Consider the following 15,731-nt stretch of genomic DNA (forward strand, 5'->3'; position numbering starts at 1 on the left):
TGTTTTGTGTTTTAATACTCATAGAATTATCATGCTAATTTGCTTAAATCTATTTATTATGCAGGGTTTGGACCCTTTCCAATCAATTATTTATACTAAATTAATTAATCAGGTAATTCTGAGAGCAATTCTTTAGCCAAATCTCCTGGCTTTCCAGAGAATTTCAAAAATGGCACAAATTAAACAACATCTCTTAAACAATCTTAATATTATGGACCATCTCCATCCAAATCCTCCATCTTCTAAAAATTAGCACTACCAACTCCGACTATGATAATTGATAATGGAAGTTTTGCTGCTTTTTTAACCAATTTAACACATTCATCCATATCATCAATTTAACCATCTGTCATAATTAAGAGAACGTTGTAAATGTCTTTTTTTTTATTCTTTTCCGCAATTTCTATTGCATTCTCTATAACAGGAGCAAATACTGTTGGACCGCTTAATGAAACATGGTTAAGTGCATGCTTATAAGCATCCATAATTCCTACAAGTCCTAAAACTTCTGGATCTTTTTTATTACCATTAAGTGGGAAACTACATATAAATATAAAGTACCAATCATCTGTTGAACCCTTATGATAGTTAGGTAAGGAGGGTATACCACCAAAACCATATACAGGAACCTTTTTATCAAAGTCATAATTCAGCAATATTTCTGCCACTTGGCTCAATGCATTTTAATATTGATTTAATTGATTTGGAACATTATAATGTAATGAGCTTTGATGATTAGGGTTACCATTTGATCCTGTAAAATCAATGGCAATTTAAAGATTAATCTATTCTCCACCTTTCAAATAATCAATAAATGATGGCTTTTAAAAGGATTTTATTCCAATAGTTCCTCCAAATTCCTAAATTGATTAAATTAATTACTCCTTTGGGTGTTTTAACTTGAAACTCATGAATCTCTTTGAAAAATATTTACTCTATAGTAACTTCGACAGATCCAATCAATTAATGTTTTCCATCCTTTTCATTATCCCAAAGTTCAATTTTAATTGGCTATTATGGATTCTCATCATGTAATTTATCATGAGTTATTTCAAAGCCTTTCCAAATTGGACTTTCATTATCTTTTATAAATTCAGTTTCATGAACCATCAACCAATCTGAATTTTTATGCCATTTAAAGAATCTTAGAAAAGGGTCTGATACTCCAAACCATCCATCCATATTTTTTATTTTCTTCCCATACCATTGCCAATAAATAACTTAATTTGATCCTTTTATTTCTTATCTTTTATCTGCTTTTACCAGAAGCTTTCCTGTTTATTTATTTTTATATGAAAGCTAGCCCATATAAACTTAGTTCCTCGATCCCATTATTTCCCCCACAGTAGTCTAAAATTATAAAGTTAAGCATACATTTAAAGTACCAATTATGTCGTCATCCTTAATATCGTCTCCGTCACTATCCACAACTAAGAATCGAAGGTATTGGTTTACTTCAAAGATAAAGTCCAAAACAACAGATACCTTGGAATAAAAATACGTATTTACTTTCCAATCAGGATTCAGGTTGTTTTTTTTAACTTCTGTTTTTGCTATTAATTTTTCAGCTCCTTGTTTTCCTTCTGTTAAATAGACATATAATTAAGGGTCACTATCTGAGAGAACATCCTTATTGGCTAGGCCTCTAGCGGAGAAGAAAAGTTCAATTTTTTCCCTATCTTTTGTTAGTACTTATTATTACATAATATAAAAATAATATATTGAATCATTTAAACTTTAAAAGCAAATGTTATTTTCTAGGAGAACCTTAAATAAATATGAATTTTATTATGAAACAATTAATGAAAAGAATCTAAATGATAGTGTAGAAAATATTAATAAGATTATTAGAAATGCTTTTTTATTTATAGATTAATTATTAATTAGATAATTTTTATCACCTTAATAAGAATGAGATTTATAATTTTTCCATTTTATGATAAATGATTTATTTCAAAAATATATTAAATAAATCTAATACTCTTTCAGATGTATCTAATTTTATGATCAAAATAATAAACGACACAAAGCATACTTAAAGTTTACTAAATTTATTTTATAAAAAATATTGATTATATTGATATTAACTTGTTTTATAGATCTAATTTTATATATCAAATTTATAAATATGAAAATCCTCAATATTAAGGTTTGAAACGTTTGTAATAATGAGGAAGAAATTAAAAATCAGTAGGTTTAATATTGATTATTTTTTAAATGAATTATAAATTAACAGAGCCTCTTTAAAATTAATCCTAACCTCCACAAATAGTTGGAGAATTTAAAACTTAAAAAGGTAAAACTAGAGTGCTTCATGGATATTCTAATTAGATTATCGTTGCAAATAAAAAGAAATTCATTTCATTAACATTTGACACAAAGTTTTCTTTATTGAGAGAACCTAATGAGGAAAAATTCAAAGTAGGGAAACCTTTGGGGTTGTAGATTGAAAGAGAGAATGTTTAACACAAAATAACACTTTTTTCAGATGATGTTTAATTGCTAAAGAATTGGAGAGATTATTTGGCCAAACATATAAATTAAAGAGGGTTTCATGAAAGCTTCAAGGCTCATCGCAAAATAGGGAAGGGCAACTTTGCTTCAGTATATTTGGCAGATCGTTTGGAAGATGAAAGAAGTTTTGCGATTAAAGCATTCTCCAAAGAAGTAGCATATGGATAAGATAAAGGGAAGGTACATAAAAAAACTATCTTAGCTTTCAATATTAAATGAAATAGCAATAATGAGATAGCTTGATAGTTATGCGCTGATAAAATTGCATGAAGTGTATGAGACTGATAATTCTCTTTATATGGTACTTGATCTTTTGGAAGGCGGATCCTTGTATGACAAAGTGAAAAATAGACCATAGTTTAATGCATTTGAAATTGAAGTGCTTGTTTTTAGTCTATTGGAAGGACTTCATCATATGCATTCGAAAAATATAATGCATAGAGATTTAAAACCAGAAAATATTTTATTTAGAAAATAGGGGTATTTTAATAATTTTATTTGAAGTGTTATATAATCTGTTTGTATTGCTGATTTTGGATTAGCTCAACGTTCTGATGAATTTCCTTATTTGTTTAATAGATGTGGTACTCCAGGATTTGTGGCTCCAGAAGTGATTAATTGCAAAGATGGAGGAAGATATGATCCAATATGTGATATTTTTAGTTTAGGATTAATATTCTATATTTTGTAAGCTGATTGTTTTGAATCTTAGACTCACTGGAAAGCCAGCCTTTCCTGGTAAAAGCTACAATGACGTTTTGGGTAAAAACAGAAAATGTGAAATATCATTTGATGCCTCAATCTTTGAGAGTGTTCCTTAATAAGCCTATGATCTACTAATGAAATTACTTGATAAGAATCCAAAAACAAGAATATCTGCTAAGGAAGCATTGAGTCATGGCTATTTTGGAAGAAGATTAAAATAAATAGAGGAAAATGAGGATAATGCATTGAAAAATCAAGAAGAACAATTGAGATTTGATAAATAGAGATTAAAGTAATTAAATAATTCTCCATTACATTCACCTCTAATAGCAGCTTCTTCTAAATTAAGAAAGGATTATTCAAATGATAGTCTGCATTAACAAAGTCCTTTATTAAATGGGCGAACAGATTAAATAGGTATTGAAATAATCTATACAAGATTCGCCATTGATTAACAGTTTCAATAGTCCATCCGCATAAGGGAGATAATTGAATAGAAATGAATAGCAATAGCAGAAGCCTTCGAGATTTAGTAATAATGATGGAAACAATTTATCTAATGAAGGAAATGCAAAAGGCAATTCGACTCAATCTAAATCTTTTAGTTTAAATTAAAATCCGTTGCACAAATACGCAATACGAAATGAAATGGCTAGATAGTAAAATTAGTAAGAATAAAAATAATGAATACTGATTAGCACAATTTTATTCAATAAATTAAATTAATACCTTTATTTTAATTGAAATTTATAACTTACTTACAATCTAAAATTATAAGATTTTATGTTAATCAAAATTCTTAGATATCAATTACAAATCCAATCAATCATTTGGTCCATAGACACAATAAGCTTGTCTTGTGTTCTTTAGTATTAGTTATGATTTTTTTGTATATAAAGTGAAAAATTAATTAAAATGAGTGATAGTATCGACATCAATGATATGATAAATTTGAATAGGTATTGAATTATAAACATGTAGGAATATATATGGTACCTAGTAACAAAAGCATGAAAGTAAGATGATTCAAAGGTCTGCAGATGATTCTAGTCTCACTATAGATAATATATTAAAAGGAAATTAGTATGATATTTATGCGAATAACTAAGAGCATTTTATATTCCTGTGTTACTTCAAGCATCATAAGTGAAGGAATAAATTGTAGAAGAAACTTAGGAGGATAAACCTAATTTTTTTCAAGAAGTTTAATTGTTAACGAAAATACCTGAAATTGTCTCATTCAATTTAATTTATAATTACAAGACAATTTTTAAGAATGAGGGCATTTCCTATGAGGATGCCAAACATCTAGACAAAAGTATACAATTTTTTAGCTATAATACTTCTAGCTCGAATTAAAAGGAAAGAAAGGGAATAAAAGGCCAGTGGAACATCTGTAGTAAAAGAGATTGTTTCAACCAAGAAACAATATGTTAGACTATACAAAAATCAGATTTCTAAACTGTGTTTCATAGCTCCTAAGAATCTCCTTTTAATTAGTCAACATTTAGGCAACAATACTTAATGGGAGAAGCATTTAAAGTTATAAGATTTTAGTGGATAGAGGCCATCTCTGTCCATAGTTCAAGAGAAAACAACAGGAAGATTCTATATCTACGATAATAAATAAGGGAAAGTTCATATATACAGTTCAGATATGTTAATAAATGATAATAAAGATAAACCTTTAGTTTCATTAAATCTGAATGAGGATAAGCCTAGATAAGATCCATTATTGTATTTGATTGAATGTGAACATGAATATTAATGGAAAAGCGTGTTATTCGTAATTGGAGGACATCATTTACAGAGAGGAGAGAAGAAACCATTGAAAACAATCAAAGTATTTGAAATAAAAAGGAGAGAAGTTACACTAACACCTGTGTTAATAATCACAATGACGAAATCTAGAATGAATCCTATAGTTTTTGATTTGATAAAGGACAAAGGACTGATATGGTAAGATAAGGATAATGGAGAAAAGGAGAAAGTAGATGCTGAACATAGATCAGTTGATCAAAAATATATTTTTATAATGGGTGGAAATCCTTTATTAGAATACGAAAGAGAAGTAGATCAAGAGTTGATAGAAGCTAATTAAACTTGTGAATATGTTAGTTTAAAATTGATTCTAGAACATATCGCTAGAGCCAAACTAGTAAAATGATTATAATAGATTTGATTAGTTTTCAATGACAGATTAAGCCAATTTGAGTTTGAATTTTGGAAAATTTTCGATTGTTGATACTCTTACTATAAAGTACCAAAATATAGTTGCAACCGAGAAGGTTTATAGTCATTTTTACAATGCCTCAGTGACAAAAATGGTGGATGATGTTTTCAAACAAAAAGCACTCATTATCTTGGGAGGCAAGGCTTCGTAAACATTTTAAATTTAAGCAATTTCATTCAAACTCAATGAAATTACTTTAATAGGATAGACAAAATAGATATCAAAACCATCTCTAATATACTCAGCAAGTAATTTAAGGTACAATTTAATAATAACAGAGATATTATGAAAAGAAAGTGTTTTATTTTGATGACACAGATAAAAAGGAACCTTCACAATTACAGAACTTGGAATCCAGAAGGGATACCAAAGCTGCATGCACTTGTAGTATAATGTGAATATAAACAAATTCTTAATTTCATTAATTAATGCAATTAATTCTATAGACAATTGATTAATTTTAATTGAAACAATCATTTTGATTTTAGTGATTATAATATTTCTATAAAAAGAAGATGGTAGATGAGTATAACATTAAGTTTATTTCAATCAGCATCAGATTGATATTCTTCCTCTTCTTCATCCATTTCATCTGTTTGATCATCATTTAATTAATTGCTATATAACACATTTAATTCTTAGGCATCTTCTCTTTCGTCGAAAATCAATTAGAATCTATTGTTTTCCAACATGTTATCGTAAAATAATAAATGTTTCTTGTTCGGTGGCCAAGTAGATTACTCTGGTGGAGGAATCAATGTATCTATAGATAACCTAAATTACAGATTAAATATTCAAATACCTGAAGGCATTTTCAACCATAGCAGGAATAATTCTACCCAACAAGGGAGAACTGAGTTCTAAACAAGGGTTTGTATTGATTTCAATTAAATATGGTTAGAATTTCTCATCAATCATGAAATCTAATCCAAAAATTTCAAAATTGTAGTTTCTTTTGTAAGGCTCAATCTTATGGTATACAGACTTAATGGCATTCAAAGTGATTATCTTCAATTCTGGGTATAAATCCTTATAGAAATTCAGATGATCATTACTATGCCATTTATCAAGATATCTTTAGAATTCTGCAAAAGACAACTTGTTCCCATTTTCGTATTTTCCATAAGCCTCACTATATTTTTGAATAGCATCATTAGTTAAATGCACATACTAATTACTCACATCTTTGATATCAAATTCTTCACTCGAAGTTCTTATATAGCCTTCCTCATACCAGTAGGCTCTGATGATGCTATTTAACTGAGTTATCAAAAAGTAACACCGTATGTCAAATTTGCGTTTGTTATACAGAAAGGGTTTTTCAATATATTTTTGTATCAAATAAGTAAATGGTTTGCCATTGGGATGAACCTACTTTTTGCTTACAATTTTATGAATTTCAGCTAAGGATTAACAAACAATAATTCCATTTCCTCTATTAGTAAATTCTCCTGGCTTCACTATCCAAATATTGTTTCCCTTCCTTATAAATAGATCTAAAATACTTCTATTTATAATATTCCATAAACTATTGATATTACTTATCTTTGGTTCCAGAAACATGGAAAGTCATAGGTAAATGAAGAGATAACTCCTGTTTTGTTAATTCATAATACTTCTTCATATTATGGAACATGGCTTTCTTATTACCCAGATGATAATTTCTCTCAATATGATTGTGAATCTAAATAGTTAAATGATAGATTACTTTATTTACATTCTCAATTATTTTTAACTCCTTCTTTTCAGCATACTTAATAAAACTTTAGATGGACTTATCCATTGATTTCAGTTCATTAACATCCTATTCTACAATCAATTTTTTTATTGGATCATCGAATGTTCCAAACTTTTGAATTTATTTATTACTTTTTGGGGATTTCTGTTTTTTTTATCTTTTTAAATCTGCAAATGTTGAAGATAGGGATTTTAATCTATTAATGGAAGGATCTTTACTCCATTCTTATAGATTCATAAATTGTGGAACCTTAATCTACGTCCATATAAAATTTAATTCCTTATATTCAGCCTCTTGATTTAGATTCCACCACCATCTAGATTTAAACAATTCTTTTATTAATAAACTATTATTTCCTTTTCCCACTTTGAATTTTAATTCAATCACACCCTCAGATGGTTAAACATAAAAATTACTTTGCGAAGCAACTATAAAAATCAAATAGTGATAACTCAGTAATTTCATTTAGAACAATTATTCTCTGCTTAATGAAGAATAATCTGTTAGTGAAAATCTGAAATTTTGATTTGTCTTCATTGCTTATTATGATATATTTTTGATTTTAGTCTAAGGGGATTGATATCTTTTCTTTTAAACTGAACGAGTATTAAAATCCCTCTTTTCAACAAAAGATTTTGAGGATTCTCGTTCCTTTTCTTGAGACCATGCTTTATTTCTAATTGACTATTGATCTTGCAATTTAAATTTCTTTATTTGCATCCCCATTATTCTCATATGATTCTCATGTGCAACTTCATTAACCTTCTGTTACATTCCTCCTAATATGTTTTATAAAATTAGCTTAGTTTTATCATTCTCTAAAGCATTCTTCATCTTAGAATTTGACCTTTTTAATTCTTTCAGATTTGCCTTCCTTTCTTCAACTAAATCATCATTGCTTGTTTGTAATTTATTCTACATATTATAAAATTTATCTATATTTGATAGGATTAATTCCTCCTATTTAAACTCAGAGAATACTAAACTATAGGACTAATCCTTTTAATGAGATGATCTTCTCAATGCTACCTTATTAATTCAAAAGTGAATACATTCAAATTGCTGTTTCTTTATGGCCTACAAGGCTCTAGGTAAAGAAATGTGTCTCTTCTCATTCGGTCTTAGTTTTTAAGGTATGTGTTATATAACGATTCTTTATTATTTGTTTCTTTGTAGTTGATTGTACTTATAACATGATCTTGCGACAAAAGCTGTCATGGGATGAATGGGAGTCGGATTAAATAGACCTTATAGCTATGGTGTATTTGGAAATATAGCTAAATCTCTTTGCATTATTAAAACAGCAATTTATTTATATAATAAATAAATGCATATAGATGGCCGAGATTAATCCAAATTCATTTTTTTAATTTGCAGTAAATATTCATCATTAGTATCATAAGAATTAATTAGTATTCATGAAATCTCAGTTGTTCTCTTTAAATAAACATTACATAATAAATATATTTTTAATTATTAATGGAAGAATATATTAATACTCTCAAGAAAACCGTCGATTAGGAAAGATCATCTAAAAGACATGTTTAATAGGTTGCTTAACTAGAAATTAAAAGAATGTTTAAGTTTGATCCAGATACTTAGTTGTAAAAGTAAATGAAATAGTTTGATGTAAAATTTATATATAATGAAGATTCTTCTCGAAAATAAACAGTGGAATGGAAATTTACGATTTGTCAACTTTCAAGGGAACTTTAAAATTGAATATTGGATTTATATTGAAAAACAATTAAGATTTTGTGATCAGTTGAAAAAAATGAAATTTACTAAATCAAAGTTAGGTTTAGAACATCTTTAGCTTTTATTGAAATTGCTTATTTGGCTACAACCTTAAGGGATAGAAATTGAATTTAATCATAATGAACTTGATGATCATACTCTCAACGACTTCACTCTTGAATTAATTAAAAGCAAATTAAATTTAAAATATGTAAGTACTCTCAATATACTTAGTTACTTATATCAAATAATCCTGGTATATTTAGAGGTAAATACTTACAAAACTTATCTGATTGCTTAGAAAAATAATTAACTTTAAATTTAAGCATCAATCATTAATACAAATCAATTATTTTATACAATAAAAGATTATTTGACGAAAAGAATTACTCATACATCTAAAAGAAATTGAAAAGAATGAAATATCACTCTTTTAATTTAAGTAACTGCTTTAATGAATAAAATTATTAAGGGTTTGAATATTTGATATCTACTTGTTATAGTGAATCAGCCTTAGAAACTATCTCTGAACTTAATATTTCCAATAACTATCTTGGTCCCAATACACTTATAGAATCATTATTTGTTAGCTTAGCAAAGGCTAAGGGACTTTTAAAATTAGGATTAAACAACTTAAATTAATTAACCCAATCTAATTGCAAAGCATTAATTGGTAATCGTTATTCTTATCTAAGACTATTGGAACTTGATTTATCAAATAATTCCTAAATTGATGAATCTGCATTACAGATTCTCTTAGATGAAATTATATCTAAGTCTTGTAAGTATTTTGCCTTTGAAAATACCTTTTAAAATAGCGAATCACTTTTAGCTAAATTGTACCATTTTGCTTAAGCTTTTAGAAATAGAATTAAATAAGGAGAAAGGTTGAATTTGGAATCTATCGATTTGAGCACAATCGAAATTATATAGTAATATGATTTACTAGAAGATTTATTAAAATTTGTGGTTTTTAATCCTTTTAGCAATGTTAAGAGTTTAGTAATCAATTCATTAACTGATGGGATCTGTTAAAGTTACATTAATGCAATCTAAAACTGTAAAAAGTAATACAGAACAGCTTAATAATTAAACTTACAATCAATAACTATAAAAAAGTAAAATCAACAATTAGGAGAGGAGGTATTAAAATAATTATGGAATAATTTGTTTTTTACTTAAGAAAAAGAATTTATTTCAATTTAAACATTATGTTTTAGTTCACGCAGCTTTGAATTAGACTCAAATTGCTTTACATTTTAATAATATTTAAATTCATTGGATGTATATAGAACTTTTAGTTTGAAGAACCTTATCATTAAGAATACTTTTGTAACTGATAAATTAACAGAGAAAATACTTTAAGTGTTTTTGGCATAAAGGACATTTGATTTGGAAACATTATAATTTAAAGAAGACAACTTTAATGATACGATATACTTTGACTAAATCCTTTTGCAGAGTAAATTTTTAGAAAATTAATCTGATATAAAATTCTTTACTTTAAAAAAGCTAGATCTTCAAATTGTTGGATTATAAATGAATATATCATTGTTTTTAAAATGCTTTATCACTAATAGTTAAGTGAAATTAAACTAGATCAGTCTTGCTAACTTAAGTTTAACTTATGATTAACTCTCTCATGAGCATTATGTATCACCTGTCAAAGATGACAATTTTGATTTGTAAACTGTAAAATTTAAGGACAATACTGATATAAATAATAAAGCAATTAAAATATTTTCTGAGTATTGCATTTTCAATTAGTTTCTGGATTTGTAATATCTGTAGATAAGCGAGTTCGAATATGATATGGATTTATCATTTTAATTTGACTCATTAAAGAAACTATGTCTTTATCATAAATTTAAGAAATTCGATTTACCATTAAAAATTATTTTAGCTTCTCCAAAACTAGAGGAAGTAAATTTCAAAAAAGTTGATATCAATGAGGATTTATCAAAATCTCTCAGCAAATATTTTTTATAGCGTCAGTAATAGGAAGAGCAAGGAAAATAATTATTTTATTTCATAACTAAATTATCATTTATTGAATGTAATTTCTCTAGTGAAGTATTATAATTCTTTTTTCTTGATCCTCATTGTGATTTAGAATAATTATCAATCATCTAATGTAAAGGTTTTGAGAAAACTTTGGACAAATTAGTTGCAGGGCTGAAAGATTCTTAATAACTCATTAAATCATAATTAACTGTTTTAATAATGAAAAAATTGAAATTATAAAAAAATATCAAAGCATTTTTACAATTTTTAGAGTATGTTTGCTTTAATTAGGAACAGATAGAAGAAAAGGACTTAAGGTGTCAATTAGAATAATTAGTTTTATCAAACTGTTCTTTAAATGATGAATTTTTTTAAGGGTTAATAGATTTAATATCAACTTGCATTGAATAAGAGCAAATATCAAAAAAGTTTTTAAAATGTATTGATTTTTCTGATAATAATTAAATAAAAAGTACTTTATGGAGGAAAGTAATATATTGTTTATATGTAGTTTTATCAATTGATAATGTCGAAAGAATTTTAGCAATAGAAAAAGACAAAAATCTTAGTATAACATACTGATTTTTAATAATAAGAACAGAGATTACATGGTTTCATCGAATAAAACCAGTTAAATTTACAAGATAAAATATAATTGGCACCTGAAAAATTTATATAATCACCTCCTCCAAGAGTCTAAGAGATGGCTTTAAAATTCTTTACTGAATTTGAAAATGAAAAAGAGAAAACTAATTATTATTATAGAATGTTGGCTGGTTTAGTTTATTATCCAAAAAGCAAGATTAATAATTTAAAAATAAGCGATGTAGATCTAGATTTATTTACAAGTATTTCTGAAAAGATTCTTATACAATCAGATCTTCAAATTAAAGATAAAAAATAAGCATTCACAAGCATTAAAAAAATTTCTCTCTCTTCTATTAAATTTAATGATTCCTTAAATACATAATCCTTTTATTCATTATTTATTAATAATTTAGTATCTTTAAAAATTGCTGATGCTCAAAGTGGATTTATAGAGGGATTACTCAACTTTTTAGATAAATTTGAAGGAAAATTAAAAATAACTAAATTACATCTCATAAGGGTAGATGAATACCTTAATTAAAATTAATCCAATCAATTCCTAAAGGACATAATCTTTGGGCAAAAGCTTCCAATAAAATAATTAAAGATTTCAGAATCCATATAATTTAAAGATGATGACAGATTTGTTAAGCAAAATCTTGGCGATTGGACTTCATTAATATAAAAATTAATTTTCAAGATCGAGAACAAAGATTCATTCCAATTCCTTCAATCATTTTCTAAATATCTGTTAGAGAGTTAAAAGTTACAACATTTTGAAATCGAATGCCCTTAAAGTGGTAGCTTATTATTTGATAATGTTGATTTAATTAATAGTATACCTAAGTTAAATGTGCTTAAACTTAAAACAGTTGTAGATTTAACTCCCAAATTATTAGAATATATTTCTTAAAATTCGACAACCTTATAAGAAATTAAATTTTCAAGTCTAAGAATCTAAAATATAAAAGAAACCATGGCATGGTTTAATAATGCAGAATCAATTGCATTAAATTGTAAATTAATAACTAAAATGGAAGAAATAGGTGAGGATGAATAGGATAAAATTATATAAAATTTCTTGAGTAATAAGATATTTTAATGGTAATAACTTGAATATAAATCATTTAAAGGATTGCAAAAGTTCAACAATAAACATCTAAGTGATAATTTTAAAAATTTGATTAGACTTGAAATTAATGCTTAATTTGAATTAAGCTCTCACAAAAAGATCTCAAATGATTTCCTATTGTATATATCGAAGTATTTAATTTATAACGAAGAATCTAAATTAAAAGAATTTATTTTAGTGTAATGCAATATTACAGTAACATAAATCTTTAAATTAATAAACTAAGCAGAAGAATATTGTGAAAATGTTGGAAAGCCTCTATCTTTAACGCGCTTCACTTTAAGCAAATCTCAAAATATTGACGAAGAAGCATTCCAAGAATTAAGTCGCTATTTGATATTTTTTCAGTATATCAAATTAGAGAGGCTTGAATTAGTGTAACTTAATTTATCAAACTAAATGATTTAAAACTTGATTGAAACTAGCAAAGAATGGTTATAGTATCAGAAATAGAAGGTATTTGAATTTAAATGTTTAAATTTTTCTTATAATGATACCTTTGGATCAGTAGAAACTTGGGAGTCTTTATGTAAGACGTTTTTCTTTAGTGAATATACACCTATGTTAACTCATCTGTTTTTAAATGGAATGGATATTAAGAATCATATTGCAAAGTTGATTGCTAATTGTGCATTCTAATTTTTTAAAAGATAGGGTTTAAATTATCAGCATCCTTTGAAGGAGATCAATTTCTCATAAAATAGATCCTTAAATGAAATAGGATGGTATTTTCTAAGCAAATACTTCTTTTTTCATATTTGTGTAGAATTAAAAGATATAGATGTTACGGATTGTGAATTAAATGAAGAAAATAAAATTAAATAGTTTATGGCTCCTATCTATGAAAGGGTTAAGTAATTTGGAAACATAGGAATATTAAAATTTAGAAGTGACAATATTCACTTAAAAAATTTGTTGTATAAAGTGAATACTATTCCAGTAAAAGATAAATTTAAAGTTGTATCTGATTTACCTTTTAAAAGAAATAAATATGCAGGTTGGGGTAAAGTGGAAGGTAAAAATTAATCATTTGGGATTTTGTAGAAGAATATAGAAAAGACTTTGAAGATGTAGAGAAGAATCAATTTTTGTGATTGTTGGAAAAATCTCAATGAAGTAAAATTTGGTGCTTACCATCTTAATTTTATAAATCACTTTTTATAGGTTTTACCACAATTAAGTCTTGAGAAGGAATACTCATTTTCTTATTATTGTTTGGATTAGTTATTTAATTTGTTCTAGTATCCTGATAATGGTATTGGCAATCCATATCCACTTTCAGGATTGTTCAATCAAAGATGCCAAGACTTCTTTAGTACTTCGCAAATATCTAAAATAACATTAGTAGAAACCTTTTTTCCAACGCTTGAGAAACCAAAGTAATAGGATATTTGGAGATTCTACATGGATGTGATTTCAAAGAAAAACAATTTAGATTTAGTTGAGATTGAATATACTTTAGATGATGATTTAATTGAGTATTTATTAGAGAATGATTATACTGAAAGAGATATTGTTAAATTAATTAGAGTAGTACCACCATCTCATATCATCATATAGAATAGTTTAACCCTATAAGCAATTAAAGGAATATATTCAGTTTTATATGAAAGTAACTACTTTTAATATTCACACATTTCGTATGATCATAGAAGAGTCTTAAATAATGGAATTGGTTATTCAATTAGAGCATTAGTTTATGGAATCAACTTTTAGTCCAAAATTCTCATTTTCTTTAAGAAAATTCTATATTTCTTGTTATCAATCTTTGTTTCAGATGCAAATAAATATTCCTACTCTCTAGAAATTAAGTAATTAAATTAGAAACTTCAGAGTTCTTTATTGTATTTTGATTTTTTGATTGTGTTGACTTTAATCTATTTATTTATGTGTATTGGATCTCCAATATTGCTTACTATCAAAGATTTAGACAGTTAAGAAGACTTGTGCAAGAAGGGAGTAAATTAAATTGCAACTTATTCATATTATGGATTTGCTGTTATAACTCTTATATTTGAGTCTCTCTTATACAAATAAATAGTGGCATTAATCCCTTCACATGTCTCTAAATTGATAGATATCGATGAAAACACTTAAGACAATTAGGATGCATAGAAATAATCCATTTTGGGATTCATTTAGCAAAATAGAGTGACTCCATTAGATGAATAACATCATTTAAAAGAGAATGGTGAAAATAGCAAGGATTATTTGACAAAGTTTAACAGCAACATAAAAGAATTTGTGAATTCATCTTATGCTTAGAGTATTCAATTTTTGATTACTCTCACCCTATCTCAACTCTCAAAATATGATCTATACAATGATGTAGTTTTTATCATCAACTGTTTTAATTGTAAACAAGATTCTCTATATTACGCTGCTTTAATTATTACAGTATTTAATTTAGCCATTTATCTAATATATTTCATTGAAGTACTAATTCGAAGAATCCAGAGAATTAAATTACAAACCAAATATTTATCTACTTAGACAATTAATGACTTTTTTGATCTTTGCACTGTTGGAAGAAATGCTGCTTTAGCTTAAATCCTAGATATGGTGGCCCCGTATAATGTTAGCGTATTTCCAAATAGATGGATAATTAGAAAATTGATACCAAATGCTGCTGGTAAAAGTTTGAATAAATCAATAAAAGTAATTATTGTTATTTCTAATTATTAAATAGAATTACCTCATCAAATTTATATTTGAAGATGTTCCTTAGTTGACTTTGTAATTGACTTTTATCTATAAAATGACAATATCAAAATAACTTACTCTAGGTTGGTCCATTTACATTACTTTAGGCACTTCGATAGTCACCATAATCATTTCCTTTTTTAAGTATTTCAACAATTAATTCTAGATTTATGAAGTTGAGACCTTCAACCATCTCTTAAACCGACTTTGATAAACTAGAAAGAACCAATTATCAGATATATGATTATAAAATTGCCCATTTGTCAAATGAGATGAAAATGCTATAAAAATATGATGCATTTTCTGCTTCAGAAAGAAATGTTGAATAAAGCCTAATTATAAAGAAAAATGATTCTGATAGCATGGTATGATAACTA

The 15,731-nt window shown here is 26.6% G+C and overlaps 5 protein-coding genes across 5 annotated transcripts; 3 read left to right on the forward strand and 2 right to left on the reverse strand. All coding sequences in view use genetic code 6, as the record gives it.

The window, feature by feature from the left end:
* Positions 1-29: 29 nt before the first annotated feature.
* PTMB.394c (Copine) lies at positions 30-1,704 on the reverse strand. Its single annotated transcript, XM_001347182.1, has 4 exons — positions 30-860; positions 883-1,350; positions 1,375-1,485; positions 1,510-1,704. The coding sequence occupies 4 exons, from the start codon at positions 1,702-1,704 to the stop codon at positions 30-32; spliced, it is 1,605 nt and encodes a 534-aa protein (XP_001347218.1).
* A 513-nt stretch (positions 1,705-2,217) lies between these two features.
* Positions 2,218-3,906, forward strand: PTMB.395 (Protein kinase). The annotated part of the gene is made up of 5 exons (XM_001347183.1): positions 2,218-2,694; positions 2,717-2,994; positions 3,019-3,201; positions 3,227-3,636; positions 3,659-3,906. 5 exons carry the CDS (start codon positions 2,218-2,220, stop codon positions 3,904-3,906), a joined length of 1,596 nt encoding a protein of 531 aa, XP_001347219.1.
* Positions 3,907-4,240: 334 nt separating this feature from the next.
* PTMB.396 (hypothetical protein) lies at positions 4,241-5,850 on the forward strand. The annotated part of the gene is made up of 5 exons (XM_001347184.1): positions 4,241-4,302; positions 4,329-4,537; positions 4,569-5,377; positions 5,406-5,710; positions 5,733-5,850. The coding sequence occupies 5 exons, from the start codon at positions 4,241-4,243 to the stop codon at positions 5,848-5,850; spliced, it is 1,503 nt and encodes a 500-aa protein (XP_001347220.1).
* Positions 5,851-5,997: 147 nt separating this feature from the next.
* Positions 5,998-8,483, reverse strand: PTMB.397c (Tubulin-tyrosine ligase). The annotated part of the gene is made up of 5 exons (XM_001347185.1): positions 5,998-6,226; positions 6,255-6,935; positions 6,958-7,136; positions 7,161-8,215; positions 8,243-8,483. 5 exons carry the CDS (start codon positions 8,481-8,483, stop codon positions 5,998-6,000), a joined length of 2,385 nt encoding a protein of 794 aa, XP_001347221.1.
* Positions 8,484-8,669: 186 nt separating this feature from the next.
* PTMB.398 (hypothetical protein) lies at positions 8,670-15,725 on the forward strand. The annotated part of the gene is made up of 6 exons (XM_001347186.1): positions 8,670-8,819; positions 8,842-9,138; positions 9,162-11,420; positions 11,443-15,318; positions 15,341-15,498; positions 15,521-15,725. The coding sequence occupies 6 exons, from the start codon at positions 8,670-8,672 to the stop codon at positions 15,723-15,725; spliced, it is 6,945 nt and encodes a 2,314-aa protein (XP_001347222.1).
* The last annotated feature ends 6 nt before the right edge of the window (positions 15,726-15,731 follow it).

This window comes from Paramecium tetraurelia (genome assembly GCF_000141845.1).
Source record: "Paramecium tetraurelia macronuclear, complete genome".
In the NCBI taxonomy this organism is placed as follows: Eukaryota; Ciliophora; class Oligohymenophorea; order Peniculida; family Parameciidae; genus Paramecium; species Paramecium tetraurelia.